Source organism: Calonectris borealis, chromosome Z, assembly GCF_964195595.1.
Source record: "Calonectris borealis chromosome Z, bCalBor7.hap1.2, whole genome shotgun sequence".
NCBI classification, from domain to species: domain Eukaryota; kingdom Metazoa; phylum Chordata; class Aves; order Procellariiformes; family Procellariidae; genus Calonectris; species Calonectris borealis.
This window is the reverse complement of record NC_134352.1, coordinates 33859717-33881962: the sequence shown is the minus strand read 5'-3', so window position 1 is coordinate 33881962 and position 22246 is coordinate 33859717. Positions and strand designations below refer to the sequence as shown.

The window sequence follows — 22246 nt, the reverse complement described above, 5'->3', positions numbered from 1 at the left end:
GCTAGGCCAAAGGGATCATTTTCACAAAACAAAGAGCTACTCAAAAAAGCAGTAGTACTATCCAGGGCAATTTAGGGCAAGTATTTTATATGCTCCCAAGAAGCTTTTGCTGAGGGTGAAGTCATAACATGAAACTGTTTATCAATCTATTGACTCATTCTGCTTTATGAGCTTTATAACAATAGGTTGCACTCATGGGTTTCTCCAGTTTATAAGAAGAAGGCAGTCCACCACCTCCAAAGCCCTTGAATACAAGCAAACGTGCTAACACCAGTGCTTACACAAGCAGCGTCTGTTGCCATGCGCTTTCTCCTTAGCTGATGATCACTTTGCAGGTAACACCTGTTGCTATTGTTCCTATCCCTGATTTCTAGTGTTCAGTCACACAATTTTTGTATCTCTGCCTTGCTTCCAACTCTTCCTTATTGCAAGAGACGGTAGTCTTCTAATGTTATGCCTTGACAGTGCAGATTGTGGGATTCCACTGCCTTGCACTCAAGTCAACGGGAACAGAGCTGACCCTGCACAGTGCAACACTGGAAATCTTTATCTGTGACACATACTGCCCCACAGGATGACAGTATCATCAATAAATCCATACAACCCTTCTGGGCAGAGATTAACATGAATATAAGTTCTGATTCTCACAAAGACTGTGAAAGAACACGGAAACAGATCTTGTTAAGGGATTCACCCAATCCTCCTAGCAGTTTGTAATACTTCAATTTACACTGAATTTTTACTGTATAAGTTTGCAAAAGTGTTAAGCCACATTTCAGTGTAAAGGGCAAATAAGTAAGCAAATCCAAACAAGCAAAAAAGCCAACCACACAAATGCAAATAAATAGTCAAACACCATCATTTCTTTCTCGCAAGAGGAAAAATATCTGTAAACTATCAGAAGAGCAAAAGAACATTTTACCACAATGGCAACCTTACCATTTCAACAAGAGTTGGACACCACAAACCATTCAGTGCCCCTATGCTATGCAAAACAGAGAGAAGTTGAACTGGTGATCAAGATTTACTGGTTTTTTGTGGCTGTTTGTAAGAAAAACACCCCCAAAACAAAACATCATCACCTCACCCCCCAAAAAACCCTGAGTGCTTTACCTCTAGGTAGATTAGGATACAATGAAAACAGGTTTCTTATATATCAAAATATTGCCCAACATGCAAAGAGAGGTAGGATACAAAAAGCAGCATCTTCTGATGATGTCTTTGTAAGAAAGCCTCCTCTGCTGACTCACTGAGACTGACACAATCACCTTCTTACGCTACTGGCCAGAGAGAGGCATACAAGTACCGAAGCGGTTCTTATGCTTTCTAATGACAATGTAGTTGCCAGGGATGGATCTACCTAAAACATTAAGCACCTACTCCACTTTAATTTCACTTCCATGAAAAGTATATCAAGCACCCAAAACATCCCCAGGACACACAGTCAAACACTTCAGATGTGCTTGCTGCTATCAACACAGTACTACAAGAGATGAGTCACAGAAATTTAAATACATTCACATCTTTTAATGAATGGATCAATCTAAAAGAACAAAAGAAATGTTCTAAGAAAGGCCTCTGAGGGAACAATTTCTGGAGGGAAAAAAAGCATCAGCAGAATTTCCACTGGGCTGCTGTCCCAAAACAGTTCCATTCAGACGTGCACTCTGCTATTACAGTTCAGTACCCTTTTCCCTCTTCTCCATTTTTACAGAGCTCAACAATTGGCAAGATGAGTTCTGCTTGCTCCTCAAATCTCCCCAAGTCATCCTGTTCCATCTCCTATTCCAACTACAATATTCATGCACAGACAAGGATAGACCCCTTCTGCAACCATTTCTATTATACTAACCTGCTGCATACCTCCTAACCTACAAAATAAGTTCATAACAGTATGAGGCAACCTTTTGTCTGCCTTTCACCCCAGCCCTAATTCAATTTTGCATACCCAGTGAATTAACTTGATCACAGCCCGCATTGCAGGTTATTTATACACACTAACACAGGCAAAATCCAACTGCGCTACACCATGTGAGCCCCACTTAGTGTTGGCTCCAGCTGGACATAATAGTGCCTGTCACAGAGACCTGCATTTCCTATCAGTGGGACCATTCTTTTGTCTAGTCCTACATATCACCTGCAGGCCTAGGCCACAGAGACATTGATTTATCCCCCTCTAAAAACCAAAAATAAATTATGTCATAAGAGCAGCCATCATTAACATGATCTTCAGCCAACTTCCTCATGTAAAAAAATTACTTAAAATGGGTTATTCCTTCCTCAAGCAATGCTGAAAATGTTAACATGATTATTGTAACACCTGTACTGATCTGACTAGCTCCCCAGTGGGTGGCTTATATGATTGTCAAAGTGACTTAACCATCAACCCTGTTTAAAGATGATCGAGCTAACTGGGACAAATTCTGCCTTGGTTTCAGGCTGCAATACAGATCTAGGTAACAGAGTCAACCTCTTGAAATGCTTTTGTTAACAGAGTCATCATTTTATGTATTTTTAGGAGGAGTTCCTAAAGGCGGTAAAATTATCTTCTACAGAGACCTGCACTTGAGTTTCAACTTCACTAATCATGACTTTCAGCTCCTGGGATAAGCAAAAAGAGAAGAAAATGAACCATCCCTCCCAAATTAAAGTATTGTCCTTCTGTATCTCTCAACACATCATTGCTACCAAAAGATTGCTAACACACAGGAAAGACTAGGGCAGCCACTGAAAATTATTCTCTGCTTTTTAGTCAGTAATGGAACATTTTTTTTAAAAAAGCAATAAAAAAAGCAGCAGAATACATCACAAGATGTACTCCGCTTGCTGGATTAGTTTAAACTAGCATTAGCAAAAAGAAAAGCTCAGTTAGTAAGTCTTCATTGCACTGTTCCAGACAACCCTTTGACGAAAGGTAGACTGAGAGCAGCTGGTCAAAATCTTTCGATAAGATTCTGATTCTGACCCCAGAAGTAAACCACAAAAATATTATTCACTTCTCTCTTTTTCTTCAATAAAGTACTTCTATGCTGATTACTTTTTTCTTTAAATTCTTTTCTCTCATTTTCTGAACTTATTTCTTTCACTCCTTCTCATTTCACACTTTTTTCTGTTAAGAAAGGAAAGAAGGGAAGATGGGAGACCAAAAATGCTACAAAATTATTACAGATAATATTTACCTCCCATCCTTAATTCGCCAGTAACCCAAGCAAAACAGCAACAACAAAAAACCCTAAGAACCTCTCAAACTTCTGGAAAAAAGGTATTTTCTTCCCTCTTCTAATACGCCCTCCATCCATCCCAGTTCCTTGAACATCTGCAGATCTGAACCTTTTATTTATAGTCACCTACATTCTCCTCCCATGTCAAGGCAACTTATCCAGGAATTAAGAGTTTTTTCCCAAAGACCACCTCTTTTCTTAATTGGAAGGAAGTGACACCCAAAACATGCCTCATAAGCTGCCATTTAAAAAACTTTAACACTTGCTGTGATATCACACAACACCTCTTCCATGAGTCTGCATTTTCTCTGTTAGGAGTGTCCCTTCCTCTGCTGCTTTCCAAATATCTTCTGCATAGTCCTCCAGCACAAGGGGATTAACAGCTTTCAAAGAAAGCATGGAAAAGAAAATGGTTCTCAGATTCTCCTTCCTGCAGATGCAGCTTAATATCTGAAGGTACTTTGGTATCGTCCGTAGCAAGGACAAGAAGAATAATTACTTTTACTATCATTACAGGTTCACATTTTAAGCTTAATCATGTGCTTCCACTGAAGTGCTCTACTAACAAGATAAAGGGGTGTTTTTTAGGAGCATAGATGGAATTAGATGATCCCTTTCCCACTGGCTATCAATAGAAGCTCTGCCTTTGAAAATTTTCTACAATTTAAATCTCTGCTAAGAAGTAAAGCCAGCATTGACATATTCCAAAGTCAACTGGTGACAGGACAAGTTAATGTAGTATGAACTGGTGAGGATCTAAAGCAGGTCACTTCCTACAACACCACGTTTACTCTTGGTTTTGATGCAACTTCTGGTTTTTCTTAATAATCAAACGAAGCTGCTTTTTGGGCAAGCTGCCTGCTGTAATTTTTTTTGTAATAAAAATATTAAGTGGCACCTTAGACAATTAAATTCTTGCTCTGAGGCACCTCTTACCATTAGAGTCCTCCACTTCTTCAGCAGGAGTGTGGTTCTTGGAGGTGTGGTGGGCGTGTGAGGCTGCAAGGTTGACAATGCGGGGTCTTGGTAGTGTCAGTGCTTTCCCATGCACTTTCAAGGAGTGCTCTTTCAGCTGGCTGATTGTCATGGTGGAAAATGAGCAGGAGGAACATTTGTAGGCATGTTCACCTGGGTGAGCGAAATACAGGCAAGTCATCAGCTCACAAAAGAAACAAAATGGGGCCCCCATACTTCTCTTACTGAACTCGGCAGTAAAATTCCCATGGACTCTTCAGCGAAAGACTGATCCCAAAGAGAACAAGCTATGCGTGTCTCCTTGTTGGAGCAGTCTGGAGTCCGTGGGTACAGACACCTGCTTTGGACCAAAGTATTGCTTTTTGACAACTGCAGATCCTTGTAAAGTGACCGATGCCAAAAAAGAGAGATCAGACTCTTAGCATGCCTGTGTTGCATGGTATGAGAAGAAAACAGACTCTGGGATGAAAATGGAGTCACTTAACTATAGCACTTCCAAATTTCTTTAGGAGCACAGCAACTAGAGAGGGTGAAGTCATCTGTTTCTGCATGCAGCACATCCAGCGTCATTATTAATGAAGCAAGAAGGACACTACAAAATGCTAACAAAGGTCCCTCAAAAAAAAAAAAAAACAAAACACAAAAAAGGGGGGGAATTTACATTTGGGGAAGGTCACATTTTCCTTATGAAAAACCTGCCATTAGGCAGGAGTAATCTTCATAGAACTGGTAACCAAGTCAAGATTGGTTTACTACAAGAAGTGAACATGGCAATACCAAGAACAGTGCATATCTGTAAGGCTATGTGAAAGTGTTATGAAAAAGCACTAAAAAGAAGTGAAAGAACAGAAGTAATGAACAGTAGTGAATTTAATTTTGAATACATTCTGAGCCATAGAGACAGCAAACAAGGGGAAACAAATCCTGAGACAAGATTTGTTTTGCATTAAGCATGGAGGCAACTGGAACACAAAGTGAAACTGTCCCAACACAAACAATGTGATATTATACAGGTGCCAAGTTATTGTTTTGGAAGTGCCACTTCCATGTACAAGAGTAACACCGGCCACATGAGTTGTACATAAAGTGCCAAAACTAATATAGAAGTGAAATATTCATAAATAGTAACAGCAGAACAAGAGTTTTGGTAATGAACGAAGCAGAACATGTTTTCCATCTCTCAACAAATTTAGTGAACAAGATTCTCAAACAGCATTGTTTCCAACACTGGAAATAAGTGAACCAAAAGAGAATGTGAAAACACACGTATTGCAGTAAGTCAAAGTAAGCACACGTGAAAAGATTAGCAACCATCCTACATAAAAATAACTCCCACCCCTCTCTTCCAGAAAAACTGTGCTAATCATGGGGACAAAACACAAACTCTTAAAAAGCCTCTTTTGGTACATCTGAAAAAGAAAAGATCACTTGGAGTCTGAAATGGTGAAACAAGAAATTGTCCCACATTTTTTTTCAAATGGCATTCCTCACCTGCATATTACATCAGTTATATATTACTCTTTCAAAAATAGAAAGAAAACATTTTTTGTATAGCACGTACAACAAGTTGCTGAACAGGATACTGTAAGGACAAAAGAAATTCCAAGGTGTAAGATACCAGTAAGACACAGATATAGACCTTCATGGTTGTCAGTATAAAAGATTCCTTGACGAAAGTAGGCATCAACCGTTAATTTAAAAGTACATTTCAACAAATGGAGGATGATTACATATTAAGCAGTCTAGACACAGCTAACAAATATACCCACTGTTCAGCCATAACAGTTCAGGTGGACATCAGCATGAAAGGATGTGTTTGATCGCAGAGGAAAGGCTACAGTTTGGATTAACAGAAGCCTTCTGCACTTTTTTGACTACTAGTTTTGCATTTCATAAAATGATTATATGAATACACATACAAATAAATAAATCTAAAAATTTATGTAGTGGGTCTCAACACCTGATACATACTCAAAGCATTATGTTCCAGATTACACAGAAACTGAGCAGGGCCAATACTCTCAACCATTTGTGCACGCAGCGCATCCGGTGTCATTACTAATGAAGCAAGGACACTAGAAAATGCTAACAAAGGCCCCTCAAAAAAAATAAGCAAAAAAAAAAAGAGCAGGTGAAAAAGTTCAGATGAAAACAACAGACAGCCCATTTAGAGATACTGCAAACTGTTCTGCTCCATGCCAAAGGAGATGGCACATACTGGAGGAAAAACAAATGCCAGAAACACTGACTGGTATCAGCTGTTAGGCAAGAATGCATTTTAAAGTCCACCGAGTTTTGACCCATCCCCAGAAAATGAGGGAGAGAGGCAGACTGAGTAAAAGACTTCAGGATTCAGGATTTCACTGAATTTTAAAGATCTCCAGGAGACTTCAGAAAAATTCAGGAGGACTGAAGCTTCCACTTCTAAATAAACTGATAATGAGTTGATTGAGAAGAGACAAAAAAATGGTAACAAAAGAGAGGTTCAGAGAATCACTGTTATTGAAAAACTGGGGAGTCTTAGGAAAAGTCTTCATAACATGTTTATTCAGTAGTATATATTTCTGAAGGATTGACTCAAAACACAACAAAGCAAAGCTCTGACTGAAAAACATACAAGCAATTTTTCTGTGATGTGAATATTCATTCAGCAGAAATGGACTGAGGCAGAAACAGTTCATAAGCCTTTGGAAACCCTGTTACACAAGTCATTGTGCAAGCACTATCTAGGCAACCATGAAATTGTGTTCTTGTACGATGCAAAACATGGTCCTTCAAGGAGTGTCCACTAATCAAGTTCAAAAGCATGAGTTCATAATAAATAAATCAATGACTTACATGAAGAGAAGTGTGAAGTAAATATTAGTTGCATGCTAACTTTGGCTCTAAAAATCTGGCAGATTCAAACAAGGTAACACAAAGTAGCCCAACTGTACAATAGCATAAAGAAAATATTATTTCAGGGTTGGCGAAGATAAAGACCCATGTCACCTCCTACAGGATGTGGGACTCTGTGAACTGGAACTGCTGCATACAGTTGGATTTCCTAGAAGGGACAGAATGCCATGGTCCCATACAACAAGAGGTTGGCAAAAGTTAAGCTAATCCACAATACCCATCCAGCTACAGAAAAGGGTCCTGGCACAAGCTCTGTGAAATCCAAAATCAATACAAGAAACGAAGTACAAGCAACCATCAAGCCCTCCAACATTTTTGTAGACGAAAAGTGCCTTTGGATCAATGGTGACAATTACCCTTTTTTTTTTTTAAAAAAAATCAGCAGACAGCTATAAATTCCTCCTGTCTTTTCTCCCCATTTCCCCGTCTGCCTCCTCCACCCCAACCTGAGTATATGACATAGTGTAAACAAATAATAAAGAAAGGAACATACTTCTAGACCTTTTGTCATCTGTTCCAAGAGTTTCTACTTGCGAGTTTTTAACACCTGGGCTAGTTTGCAGTTTTTTAGATTGATCAATATTCTGTTATTTGCATCAGAGTGCATGTTTGGACTGTGGTTTGATTTTTTGTCCTTTTAATCACAAAGATGCAACTGTAACCAATGGAGCCAGTGAGTTTTGACTCCAGTCTTCTGATAACCTTTCAATGCATGATGTGTGACGGTGCCAAGAGTCTAGGGCCAAGGAATAAAGATGAGGAAATTCTGAGTCTTGCACTTTTTAATAATCAAAGGTGACCTATCCTGTATGACACATCACCTTCCCAATTCCTGTTCAGAAGCATGTCTGCTTGCTTGCTTGTATGGATTCCGTACTGCAATACAGAGATTTGCAAGACAAATTTCCATGTACGATAATGGAATCCTGCTGTTCTCAGTCTGCTGCACACAGACCTGACTCCCAAAGTTTGCAATGTTTGGTTTTAACGTGAAAGCCAGCGTAAGGCTCTACCAAAACCAAGGTGCAATCCACAATCCTTTTCCCAGAGACACCTAAAGCACAAACATAAATACAAACATAGCAGAGCAAAGCTCACTACCAATCCGTTAAGACACCAATGGTATAAGCAGACTGATTAAATTCTCTTGGAAACAAGCAGAAATAATAACAAAAAAAATCATTCATATAAAAGAAAATAGAAGAAAAGGAAGAAGTTCTTGAAGTACTCATCACTATTTTAAATTCTTGTCCTTCAAAAAACATTATCCAAACTCCCACTCATTCCAACAGGTGTGTCGGCTGGCCAATCCTGACTTGTCTTTGAAAATCTTACCCAAATTTGCTGACAAAAAACGTGGTTCAAACCAGCATCTCTGATCAGCAACAAGAATACACGGGCGATTCAGCTGCTGCACTGCAAAACTGAGAGAGAAAACTTACCAGCATGAGCCTTGAGTATATGGGTTTTCAGGCGGCTATTATAAGAGGACTTGAATGGGCACAATTTGCAACGGAACGGCTTATGGTGTCCATGATGGGTCTGCATATGACGATCCAGACTTGAAAAGAGAAAGAAACAAGAGGGAAACACAAAAGAGTAAATCGTTTCAACTGTTCCTTCAGATGCAAAGCAAAACACTTAACAGCAATAATAAATTAAATAAGAGGCAGAAACTATCCTTTCTCATACTCTCTCTTAAAATTCAGTAGGATTGCTTATGGAATAAAGTACAATCTAATCTGAGGAAAAGGTGCAGAGCTGACACCAATTCTGTTATGCAGAAAGCAAGCCACTTAAATAAACTTACAGGGCAAGATTAGTATAAATTAAATTATACCTGATCCAGACTTAAAAGGACCAACTGAAGAAAAAAAAAATAGACAAGAACAGTAAAATTATCATTACAGAATTTTTCTCCGGGCAAATATTTTTGTGAAATATGCCCCCTTTTGTCCTGTTGATGAAGGCGGAGGGAAGTATTTTTGACCAGTTTTACTGAGGAAGCCGCCTTTTGAGTACAGCAGCAAAAGCAGATTAGAGACCCTGCTCTGGGGAGGGTGCCAGCAGGCTGCAGTTGATGAGTTCCAGGATTAAAAGGCAGCAGAGTTCCCGAAGTAACAGTGTGGGAGAGTCTGCATGAAGCTCAAAAAGAGAAGAAGGGGTGGCAAAGACCAGCCTCTACTTCCTTCAAGGAAACTGGAAGCTACCGACAGCCTGAATACTGGCAGGTGACCAGAACCTGCTCTCTCTACCACTTTCTCATAACAGCTCAGTAAAGTTTGGAAGGAAAACAAGGATCTTTTCCACATTTTCTAACAGAAGATCAAATTCATTCTATCTGAGTGAGTCCTGCAGAGCTCTGCAGTTACTACACTGTGGCTGACAGCCATGAATTCACAGTCTCCAGGTGGCAGGCAGGTAGTTTCAGCTCGGGTTGTAAACATTTCCCATACAGCCTCTTCTTCCGACACATTCATGCTTTGTGATCTAGTCTTAGTTTGAGTCATCTTATGCATGGTGATGGAACAATAACAGAGCAGATACAGCACACTGGAGGAGTGGCAATTTCCCAAAACTAACCCCCATCTGCCACCTTAATTCTAGATGTATTTCAGCGTATTTCCTTTTATTTTTCCTAAATTGTCCTATTCTTTTTTTACTGAATATCAAACATAGATCAAGTGGCAGTTGTTTCAGCCCTCTCACACTACACAAGATTGTCACGGGATCTTTAGTCCCACACTGACAAGAGCTTGAGCCAGAAAATCCCTGTTTACGAGAGCTAACACTGAAGTCTGTGTATTCAAAGATCTGATGACAGCAAAAAAAATAAAAAATGAACTTATGTCTCCTCTCAGGGCCACTTCATACAAATACAATCTAATAGAACATCCAGGATGGAGTTTGTGGCAAGATAAAATGTACAGCTTTTCCAGAGAAATGGGGAAAAAAGTCTCCTAAATGAGTAAGACATTGAACACTTGCAGTGAATACTTCATAGAACAAAACTTGTTTTAAATAGCTGACAGGGAATGAGCTTACGTAACAATTAAAGCAGACTGCCAAAGATGTATATAATACATATCAAGCTATTATAAATATATACCTTAAGGTATTGTACACAGTAATAATTAAAACTATATTCACAACCACATACTTTGGCAGCAAAATTCTTTTGAAGGCAGGTTTTTGAGTTTTGGTCAGATTTGGGAGAATAGTGGGCTGTTTAAACATTTGGTTCAGTTTCTTTCACAGACTTTATCTCCCAAGAGAGTAATTGCATCAGAAACAAAAATAAAAGATGAACCAGACAACTTCAACAACAGCGACACCACCTATTACCATGTTAGGTGATACCTTTAAAGTTCTTCCCTGCCATGCACTACTTTCTGACTTACCCATCCTTCTACTTGTAGGACACGACTTTATTCACTTCCTAGGTAGGAAACAGAGTGACTAGAGACCAAACTCAACACAAGTCTGATTTTGGAAGCAAACCAGTTTACTAGGCAAACAGCAGGTTCTGTAAGCTATGTCAGGTAGGGGCGTCCCCCACTGTCAGCCTTGCCAAAGCAGGGTGGGATACACCAGGTAGTACCATCCTTCCCCCAGTTCCTTTCTTCCTGTTGGCTGCTCAATCCCACGGACCTTTTCAACAAGGCAGACCAAACTGTGGCATCAATTTGCAACGCTTTTACACTAGCAGAAATCTTGCTTTTTAACATAAAGAGTTAAAAAATGCTTTTTATCATGCTTTCTCTCCCACATGCATTTGATTGCAAAAGAGTGACATCTTCACCAAATTTAAAAGCACTACTGACAGTGCTATGAATGCCTACATCAAATGAGCACCCAGATCTCTCTTCTTTTGTTAAAATTGTAAATAAGCAGTGTTCTCCCCAGAAATTAGAGAAAACATGTACCTGTGAGCCAGTCCAAGCTGCCAGTGGAAAATATCCCACAAACCCCATTTTTTTGGGGGCATGACATATATATATATATGATTATGATTAAAATAATTTTAAAAACTACCCAGCTTAAGTCAACCTTAGGGAGACAAATCATAAGAAAGATGACTATTAATGATGACTATGTATTTTTCACATGCTACATGAGACAGGGAAACAGGCTGAGGGAGTCACTAGTATACCACACTGATGTGAACTTGAAATATTTGTAGACTGAAATTGTATACCATAATTAAGAAAAAAAAAATCTAATTTTAAGGTAAGTTTATGACAGTTATTTAACACTAGAAATGAAAACTCAATCATCAAAGACTTGTAGTAATTATAAACAAGATAGTTATATGCAGCAGAAGTTCCTTATATATGAAAGATTAACAAGGAAAATACTTTTCGCTCCTTTTCTTGGCTTGTTAAGTCTCATGCATTACACAAGGTTGCGTAAGTGGTGGGCTTCACTGTTTGCCTACTGAAAGAAGTCTTATTCTTTTGCTTGCATGCTTTTCCCCTACATGCACAAAAAAAGGGCTTAAATAAATTAAAGAAAATATAAAGATGCGACCTTTTATAAATAGCCACTCATAACAGCCAAAGATTTTGCAGCATGGAAAATACCTAAATGCTGAGAAAAGTGTTGCTCGAGATCAAGTTGAGTGCGCTCTTCTTCAATGACAACCTGCAAAGCAGTAGTGCGAGTTTGTGCTTCTTTTGAAAACAAAAATAAAAGCCACAACTTACTTGTGCCTGAAAGCAGAGACAAAGGAGCAATACTGGCAGCTGTACTTGTCTTCCCGGGTAAACATGGCCAGAGCCAAGTGACTCCTCTCGTGAGATCGCAGACCCTGCATAGACATCAAAACCCGGTCACACTGGCTGCAGTGGTAGCCCCCAGGCCTGGTTTCATCTTCCAAGGATGCTCCAGATTCAGCTTCTGTAAATTCCACAATGCCAGGGTCTTTGGCTCCCTCACAACCCTCCATCAAAGTTGTGTTTGGAGAATCTTCAGCTTCCTGCTAAAAAACACATACCCCCCCAAAGCCATCAATTCTTTCCCTTCTGCCCCTCAGTCTTTCCCATGTGTTCATCATAATGCCTAGGTTTCCCACTGCATTATTTTTCTAAATATATCCCTACACAAACTCCACATCAATAGCTTTCTGAAAAAAGGGCCTACTCTTGGGAGGGGAAAATGTAATTATATCTATTATACTCATACATGGATATGTAAAAAAAGAATCTCCTTGATCAAATTTGTGTCAGATAATGCAAAAAGACAAGAAACCGAATCAACTACATTTCAATAGGCTTGATATGAATCTTCTAAACTTGATCAGATAAACATGAGTAAGGTATAGAGCAAGTTCATTTTAGTTTATTTTGCTCTAGCTTACAGTGTAGCTACTCTGCAGACTAATACAGTAGTCTAGTCTACAGTAGACTTTGTCCATCAGTGCCAAATGCACAAGAAAGAAGCCAGTACTCTAAGACCCTAGAATCCTCTTTAAAAATAAAAAGCAAACAGAAAAATCTTTTTTTATTCCCTTTCCTAACTTTCCTTTCCTTTCCCTTTTCTAACCAGAGCATGCATTTTTGCAGCAACTTTAATAACCTGTAAGAGTATCTCCATCACATTCTTTCGGCCATGGATTTCAGCTTTTGTTCCCTGCTGCAAAATTTCCATTTACTCAAAAGAAAGCATTGACCCTACATAAACTTCACTTCAGAAGCAAGGAGAAGAGGAAATGGTCTGTTAGGAGGAAGCATCTGAATCTGTCAGTAGTACCACGTAAGGTAAAGGAAGGTCAGTGGTAGGGCAACAATGAAAGCTCGCTCAGGTAGCATGAGTTAGGCTATGAAGGACTCGGCTTCCTCACAACAAGCAGACACTGCCACGAAAGAAGCACCCTTAGCCAGGCAGCAGGAGTCTTTGCCAAGAGCTCACTGCAGACAAAGAGGAATACACAGCTAGTTCCCACAGCCTTGCTGCACTCTCACTATCCCTGCCGATATCCTGGAAATCGGGCTGTGGAGCACGGCCTATCCTTGGAGACGTCCTAGAAGGCATCCCCTTTCACAGGAACAACACATTTACACGTCATCACCTGAATGGGACCACTGGCTTAGCTAGCCATTGAATGTTTTGTTTGGAGCCAGCGTGCAAATTTCATGTGGAAAGGTGTACCACAAACAACTTCGCACATTTGCATGTGCACAACTTCCTCTTCTTAAAAAAAAAAAAAAAAAAAGAAAAAAGAAAAAAGAGAACAAGCAGCTCTTTTAGGGTTTAACTAAGCAGAAAAGTAGCCCAGAATAGCTGAGAGAAAGCCTCCTGCTCATAAACCAAGTCTTTCGGTCATCAACGACATCAACTCCTTTGTGGCTGAGAAGAAATGAGAATTAAATAGTCTTCGTGCCCCTGGATCAAGAGTGGAAAAAAGTTAAAACATCTTAAAATAAACCAAATGCACTTCAGAAACTTAGTATTAGATTAAAACATCATGCTGAACTGGAATACCCAGTTCAAAACCCATTCAATTTCACAATAGCCCTCCATAGATTTTCAACGAGTCCTTTATTTTAAACAATGTAAGAAGTTGCAGTCACCTTGAGTCACCTTTTTAAAATTCTTACCTTTACTGTAGCTGACACAGAAGAGACATTCCCATACTGGACATGCTTGCGGAGGTGATTACAAATGGCTCGAAGTGTTGGATGGACTTCCACGCAAAATTTGCATTTGTAGCCAACCACCTTCCTCTCCTTAAGTTTTGAAACATCTTCCAAGTGTCCAAAAGCCTGTTTGAGTACACAAGCATAAATCACTGAAGTATGCTTTGTTACCTCATTTTTAGGAACACAGACCAGATTTTACACCTGAAGGGAAATTACGCTTAATGTACATGTCCTGTTTTGCAGGACTGCAAAGGTCAATTTTTGTTGACATCTCTTAACCCCTCCAGAATAAGTGGACAAGACATCTGCGCAGTTTCTGCATAACAGTGGTCCTCCAGAAGACAATCCAGTTTGGCCTGAAACTGCGCTCTTCCATGACACCATGACTTCCCCAACAGCTGTGTGGAGCTCTTCCACAGCAAGTATATTTCAAACTGAAGCAGAAGGAAGGGGGTAAGCAGGCAAGAAAAGGAGCGCTATTTGGTCTTCTGCTTATGAGGCGCTTGCCCAAAGCTTCAGTCACCAGATAGATTCATGTCATGTTAATATTGAGTGCTTAATCAAAGAAAGTACTGAGAAAGAGAGAAGGTTGAGAAGGAAACTGATATGTTATTCAGAGGTACACTGAGGAGCAGGATGGGACATTTTGTAAAGAATCTGCAACAAAGTACGTGGCAGCCTAGCCACAAAAGAACAAGTAACTGTCAGATACAGATGGCCTTCCAGAAGGGTGGGAGGAAGGAAAGAAGATAAAGAAAATACTGAAGGAAGCAGCAGGAAGGAGCAGGGCTTCCTACAGAAACTAGGGAGATGTGGAGGATGGATGAGGAAATTAAAGCAGAACGTGTAATTGACTTATGGAGCTCACTGGCACGCCGAGTCATTCATTAGCCTGTGGTCATTTGGCTGTCAAAGAGAACATGCAAGTGGGCATTAGTGGGCTTCCTGGCAGGGAGCAGGGAAAGAGACCAGACACACAAATCCTTACCCTCTCTTGTTTGAAATCTGCAAAAGCACCATCTGCATATTTCTGCTTGCTCAAAAGCTGCTTCCTCCTCTCCTGACGTTTGGCACGCTTCTGGAATTCCTCATTGTGACCATTCAAGTGTGCGGTCAGCTCTGCTGTGCTATGCAATTTCGTATCACAGTGCTTGCACTGGTAGACAGGGTTCTGAGAGCGGGTACCGCTTCCCAGTATGGTAAAGTCCCTCTTCAAATCCTTGCTGTGGTGGTCGGTGTAATGCATGCACAGCAGCTCTGCTGTGCTGAAGGACAGCTTGAAACATTTTATGCATCTGAAGGGAAGCCACTCAATTTCCTGAGCCTCAGTCTCCACCTCAGGCCTTTCAAAGTCATTCCTCTCCTCGGCTGGAGTTGGCTTTTCATGCTCATCGGCATACACGGCAGTGAAGTAGCCCCCCAGCTTGCTCGCATGCTGCTTCTTAGGGAAAACACCAGGGTGACGCTTCATGTAGTGGGACACAATACCCTTTTTGCTGAAGGACTGGAAGGAACAAAGCGAGCATTTCTTCTTCTCTACAGCCCTCCTCAGCTCCTCACTTAACTGAGGAGTGTCATCCTTGGGAGGAGATGGAATGATCACCTTATTGGGTTTGTCGCTTACCGTCCTGGAGGCTGCTAAGCAGTGAGTGTAGTAAGCATCAATGTCATGTCTTTTCTGGTAGTGTGCCGCAAGCCCTTTGCGGATAGGGTTGGTGTACGAACACAAAGCACATTTGAAGAGGTTGTTCTTGCCCTCTGGCTGTGCCCGGACATTGTTATGTTTGATGCGGTAGTGCCTAGCTATCCCCTTCCGGGTGGAACAGAAGTATTTGCAGAGCTGACACCGGAAAACTGTGTGAGACACTAAATGAGAACTGGAAAAATGAGGTGCTGGCACAGAGACTTCTCCAATATCCTCAGCAGCAATTTCTGGGGAGGCCTTGATTTCAGTCACCATCTCTGGCTCCACTGAGGCAGATACCTTTGGTGGTGACTGGGCAAAAACATCAAATTCAGGTTGATTGTGGTATTTCTCATAGTGAATTTTCAGCTTCTCAAGTGTTCCATGGGTGTAAGGGCAGAGTTTGCACCGATAAGCACCATAGCCTTGTTTGAAAATCCTACTTGTCTCTTCCACATCATTCTGAGCAATATCATTTGACTGCTCCACATCATGCACAAAGTCTTCAGCAGTGACTTTTATTGATGGGTGCCGTTTCTGGTAGTGTGTGAGAACGCCATGAATACGTGTATTAATGTATGGGCAATGTCTGCACTTATATACAGCCCCTGGGTTAATGTCTATATCCTGAGCAAAGTCCGCAGCTTTTACTTTCATGCCAGGATGCTTTTTGCCATAATGTGTCAGGAGGCCATGCAAGTTGTTGTATTCAGACTGGCAAACTGTGCACTGATACGGAGTGGAGGAGATGGCAGGGTTTGCAGAAGCCAGCTGGACAGTTTTTTCCTGGGAAAGGCTGGGATCCTCTGCACACTCTGCATCCTGATCTATCTGTGATGTTATCTGGTCTTCAGAATCCATCCTGGCCCCAGCTTCATCAGGCTGCGGGATGGATTTCTCAGCAGCATCCTTCTCCTTAATGATATCTAACAATACAGATTCATCTCCATTCATGGCCCAAGGGTGAAATGCTTGGTAGTGATTAGTAATATCCCAAATGGAAGATGCTTCAAAAATGCAGTCTCTGCATTTATAGGTCTTTATCTCTGTTGGCATCACTAGGGCAGGAGGGGAAGGATCAGGACCTGCCCAAAGTTTAGTTGCCATATATGTATAATCAACATAATGCTCGGGATGTCTCCTTTGATAATGCACAAGCAAACCACTTGGCTCTGTGTGTGAATAAATGCACCATTCACAGTGATAACCAGCTTCTATCAAGCCATCCAAAAATGCCCATCTCAGAATGGATGTGACCGTGGCCTTCAGATTCGGGTGGTCTTTCTTAATATGCTTCCTCAGTGCATAGAAGTAAGGTGATGTGTAGCTACACTGCCTGCATTTGAGGGCTCTCAGCTTTGACTTGTCCCGTTCGGTGCTGGAGGTGTGAGCAGGCACGCTGCCAGTTGATTTCTTCTGGCTGCGATCACAAAGGCTTCTAATGGTGGCTGTATGCTGCCTAATCACATCTGCATTAGCTTTGAAGTCACGATGCTTCTTCTGATAATGAATGAGCACGCCTTTCACGGTCCGATTTCCATAATCACAGTGTTGGCAGAAGAACATTTCATTCTCGGGAGGATTCACAGAGGTCTCAGATCCACCCCGGCTCAACTGCTGCATTGACACTGGTGGCCTCTGAATACCAGGTGGCAACTCACCAGCCCTCATCATCGCTGCGGTGGGGGGTGCCTGTCTGATATATTTGGCAGTGACCTTTATCTCTGGGTGCCTTTTCTGGTAGTGGACAAGCACTCCCACAACTGAGCGGTTGCTGTATGAACAGTGTTTGCAATAGTAGAGTTCAGTAGCGAGGTCTGGGGGTGGTGGTGGGGGAGGAGGAGGTTGAGAAGCCAAGTTGGACAATTTTGGGGAGACGGGTGTCCCCAACTCAAAAGACATCTGAGCCAGGGCAGAGCCCCTGTCAACAGAGACTACACGCATGGTCTTCTGAATTCTGAAATACGATGCTTTTTCTTCGGGGTGCTTTTTCTGGTAATGCACCAGAACCGAATGCATGTTAGGGCTTGCAAATGAACACACATCACAGTCATAAACAACCACAGTATTGACTGAAGGTTCCTTCTGATTTTCACATTCAGGACTAAAACCCTTGGCGGCACTTTTGTTAAAACCAGCTGGCACACCAGCCCCGCGAGCCACGGGGGTGGAAGTTGCCATAGTTTTTGGAGCAGAATTCAAGATCTCTCTCAGTGTCTGAGACTCTGTATTCAGCCCTTCTTGCTGCTCAACAACATAGCTTGAAAATATCATTGCATTGTTAATTTTCACTGTGGGATGCATTCTTTGGTAATGTGGCATCAGGCTTCTAACATTTGGGCTTGTATAAGAGCAGAAGCGGCAGCGGTAGATCAGATCAGAATGATCAAAGTTCAGTACATTCATAGCTTCAGGGTGATGCTCTCCATAATGCTGCTGCAGGTCTTCAAAGTTTGTGTAGTCAATATAGCACTCAAGACACCGGTATACTGCGCTGTGATCATTGGGATCCAGGATATACCTAAAGCTGAATTTAATATAGGGGTGCATTCGCTGGTAGTGGGTGCTAACACTCCTGGCAGATTTGTTGCTGAAATCACAGTGTTTACAATAGTAAAGCCTGCCAGAGTCACTAAACTCTGAATTCTCATTGTTCTGATCAGTACCATACATGTTTGACTGGCTCCCCAGAACAGAGGCATTAGGGCTCTGATGGTCCTTCATACTGACAGAAGAATAATAGTCTTCCTCATCTTCAGATAAAGTGAGCTCAATCTCCGCTCCATTGGTGGAATTGTAGTCATGCTGCATGCTTCTAAAGTTTGTCTCCTTCTGGGAATCATTAGCCTCTCTGCCCCACATTTGCTGGGGTGCATAAGAACTGGAAACCTCTATCATTGGTTCAGTTTGCTCTTCTTCTCTGTCTAACTCCACTTCTATCTCCACCTCATTGTCCTCCTCCTCTTCCTCATCGTCCTCTACATTAATCACAGCATCTTCTTGCTGTTTGTTTTGGTTGATTTTGCTCTGCAGGTTGCTCGCTATTTCATCAATTCTAGTTCTCTTTTTCACTGGAGAGAGATCTAAAGGGAAGTCATTTGACACCTTCCGAGGGGCCTTTGCAACAAAGTTATTTTTAGATGAGAGCCCAAGGATGGAGGTTTGGCTCTTCTTCACTGTGCTGGCAGAGGGGTGAGCATCTGCCTCGCTCTCCTGTGGTGTGTTTGATGGCGGTCCATCATATTTTGGCAAGTTGTCACAGAACGAATGCTTATGCTGCTGATGAACTCTGAGGCCTTTCAAAGTTGTGGTGGAATAGTTGCACATTGTGCACTTGTATGGATGTTGTGAATGGGGCTGGGGTGACTGCTGTTGTTGCTGTTGCTGCTGCGGCTGCACCGGTTCCATCATCCCAGCTGACTTCCTGCCATTTATATTTCCACTCTCGTAAGACACTGTGCTGTCGTTCAAAGAAGAGGTGATGCTTTCCGCCTGAGAGTTCATGGTGTCCCAGTCTGATGTTGTTCCTGTGTGACATTGCTTGTGGGCACCAAGCTTTAAAGAACTCTTGCAGGTGAAAGGGCATTCATCACATTTGTACACAGCTGTCTTCCCAGACAGGTGGATGTTCTCAATGTGACGGGAAATACTTCGGCGGTGCATTGTCAGGAAAGGGCAAAAAGGACACTGGAACCTGTTCATATACCTTCTAAAGGGAATCCCCTTTGTTTCCAATAGTTTGTTGCCATCAGATCCCATCAGCTGCTCTGCAGACATTCCTGAGGTCTGGTGATCCATGGAGTTCAAGCCATTCTCACTGTCCATTTCGTTTAGCTCCTCATCTGAACTGGAGTCATTTAGCATACTGCTTGTTTCCAGGTCAGCAGAAGAATTTGTCATATCAGCAATTCCATAGCGGGATCTGTCAGACAAATTAACCATGCCTGAGTTGTGAGGTGACTTAGGCTTCATCTGAGGGTAAGACACAGAAGAAAACTTGGAAGATGTAGAAGAATTGGGCCTGATAAGAGAATTGCCCATAGAGCTCCTGAAGTTTGAGACATTAGCATTCGATATCTCACGTCCTGTTGTATTCATGGAGATATAATTAGAGTTTGGAGAGGCATTCTGGGCACTCTTACTCTGTACATCAGGTGCACCGTTTCCATCTTGTTGCTGCCTCAGGCTTGACAGTATTTTTACCATGCTGCGGTGCTTCTTCATCATGTGGTCACACCAGCGCTCCCTTCGAGGTGTCTGGTAGCTGCACCATTCACAGCAAAAGTTGCCCCTAGACTTTGTCAGGGGCTTGACCATAGATTCCAAAATGCTCCGCTCCACCACCTCTGCAGGCAGCTCCTTGCAGGGTTCCTGCACTGGCACAGAAGCAGACGTTGATTCAGACATAGCAGCGGCAGCAGTAGGAGGAGCTGAACTCTCTTTCAGGTTGTTTTTGTGATACATTTTCTGGTGCTTAATAATCCTCGCGCGCCTGGGTGACTTGTAGGTGCAGAACTGGCAACTGAAAACTTTGCCAAACCCTTCATGCATCATGATGTTGTAACTTAGGGAACCAGCAGCAGTTGGTGGCCCCACTGAGCTCCCCCCAGCTTGTGCTCCATGAACCTTGCGTGTGTGCTCTATGAGGAGGTTTTTGGAACGGAAGTAACGCACACAGAACTTGCACTGGAAAAACTTGTTGGTTGGTTTAGGATTTGGAGCCATGTGCTGACCATAGAAAGTCTGGCTCTGGCTATAGTAACTTCCAGTCCCCATCTGACTTGTTGCATTTTGCCCTAAAATGAGAATTAAGGTGTATATGTAAATAAATAAAATCAAATAAAGAGGCTTTTTCTCCACCCACCCTGTATACATAAGAATGCAACCACATCGTGCATAGATAATAATCACACCAGAATTCCTTCACTTACTTATGGTGAGATCTACATATCTGGCAATGGTCAGAAAAATGACCATTAGGCATAGTGTCTACATATATATGACCGCAGTGTACAGTTTGGGATAGGTAATTTCCAAAATAATCTTCTTAGGGAAAAAAGAAAGCTAGTACACTAATAAAGTTGAAAATTTTGAGGCGGTTCATGGTAACTAAGAACAACCATGAAAGTCTGAAAAGCAAAAAACAGTATGAAGAAATACATGAAAAGCAGCTGGGAAATAAAATCATCCTCCATGTTCACATTTACAGAAAAAGCTGTGATCAGAACCAATATGGCTGAAGCTAGACACATGCTTTGCTGACATAGCAATAAAGATAATGCAAGTTTTTTAAAGCACATTGAAAGTAGGTAATAAAACACACTGAAATAAGCCACATGTAAAATAGGGGTTAAAGTTGAGATCTTAAGAGTTGAGCTCAATCTTAGAGTTGAGATTTACCTGCTATTTCGTCTGCAATTGTAAATTCATCCTTTACAGAAGAAAATTCAACCTCAGTCTGGTTGCTAGCATTCATGGAACCAGACCTTGGCTGGCTAGGACTTTCCTCAGAGACATCAGTTGGCTGCAGAAAAGCAGTGTGAACATCCTGAATGTGAGCTTTTAGGTCTTCATAAGATGGAGCTCGAAAATCACAGCCATCACACTGCAGCACCTCCATGGCTCAGGGATGATCTTTCACATTAGAAAATTCTGCAAGAAAAACAGGGGAAGGAGAGAAGAAAAAGAGAGATGTTTTACAATGAATCCTGAAAATAGGTAATACCAAGCTTATGATGACTCAGTCATTTCCAGAGATTCTACAAATACTGCGACATAAAACTCAACCTTTGCTTACCATATTAAAAGGCATCAATTCAGATTCACATAAAGTCCTACCTAGGTAGCTCACAAGTTGCTGACTCAACACTCAAACAGTCAACCTTCTGACAAGTGACTATTGATTCAATGGACTTTGTCCTCTTGGCTTTTCCATTACACAGGATAGGGCTGCTGTTCAGAAGTTTGTCTTGTTCAAAGACCACAACCCATATGCTAGAGAAACAGTACATTACTCCCAGTCATGCACTGAAATTTACAATCAGAAGACAGTGGCTTCTGCCTTTATGAGACCCGCTCTAACCTTCCTGGAAGTTGCCAAGTCCTGCCTGTTTCGCTACCATAAATCAAAAGCCTTCACAGGAAGAAACTTGCCTTTCTTTTCAACATCCTGTCGGTCCTGATGCTGGTGGAAAACCTAGACATAACTGCAAGATGAGGTGCAGCTGCATGAACCCAAGGTAGAATGCTTCGCTCTGCCCTACTGCCACCAAGCTTTGTAAGGGAATCTCCATTCTTTGTTAAAATGTTTACAGTTTCATTTTAAGTCTATTCTGGGGCCATGACCTTTGTGCGTTAGCAGTCTGGGGGACAGAGAGGGCTGGAGGAAGAGAGGGACAGCAAGGGAATAGGAATACTGCAAAAGTACAATGGAAACAGGAGTAACAAAAACTCAGAGACATCATGACTTCCCTGATTTATCCAAAAGCCCTGTGTACCTTGAAGTACAAAACAACATCAGATACAGTAACATGAAGTATGGTGGTTCAGCTTGTGACCAATTAATCCTGCAACAGAGAATTGTAGATTTCTGCACAGCTATAGAGGCGAGGAGACACAAAGCACAAGCAAGAGACCCTCCTATCCTGTGCAGTACTTAGGCACCAGAGCAACCTTCCTATGTTAACAGAAGAATTACTTCTTTAAGCTTCCATGTGCTGCACTGGGAAAGAATGATAAAGTGGGTGTTTCAGAGGTCCAAGGCACAAGGGCAGCCCAAAGCACTGACAATTCTGTATGTTTATTGTATGTAGAGTATGAAGCTACTT

The 22246-nt window shown here is 41.6% G+C and overlaps 1 protein-coding gene across 7 annotated transcripts in view; it reads right to left on the bottom strand.

The window, feature by feature from the left end:
* The window catches only part of ZNF462 (zinc finger protein 462), a 93691-nt gene that overhangs the window by 30724 nt on the left and 40721 nt on the right, over nt 1-22246 (bottom strand). For 4 of the 7 annotated variants that reach the window (XM_075137479.1, XM_075137476.1, XM_075137480.1 and 1 more), the window contains 6 exons: nt 20820-21071; nt 14724-20215; nt 13694-13858; nt 11801-12075; nt 8537-8655; nt 4158-4349 (listed from right to left, as the gene is read on the bottom strand). In XM_075137479.1, coding sequence (XP_074993580.1) covers nt 4158-4349; nt 8537-8655; nt 11801-12075; nt 13694-13858; nt 14724-20215; nt 20820-21039 — 6463 coding nt within the window. In that variant the 5' untranslated portion in view covers nt 21040-21071. The remainder of the gene's footprint in view (nt 1-4157; nt 4350-8536; nt 8656-11800; nt 12076-13693; nt 13859-14723; nt 20216-20819; nt 21072-22246) is intronic. The other 3 variants (XM_075137481.1, XM_075137482.1, XM_075137483.1) reach the window with 3 other exon arrangements.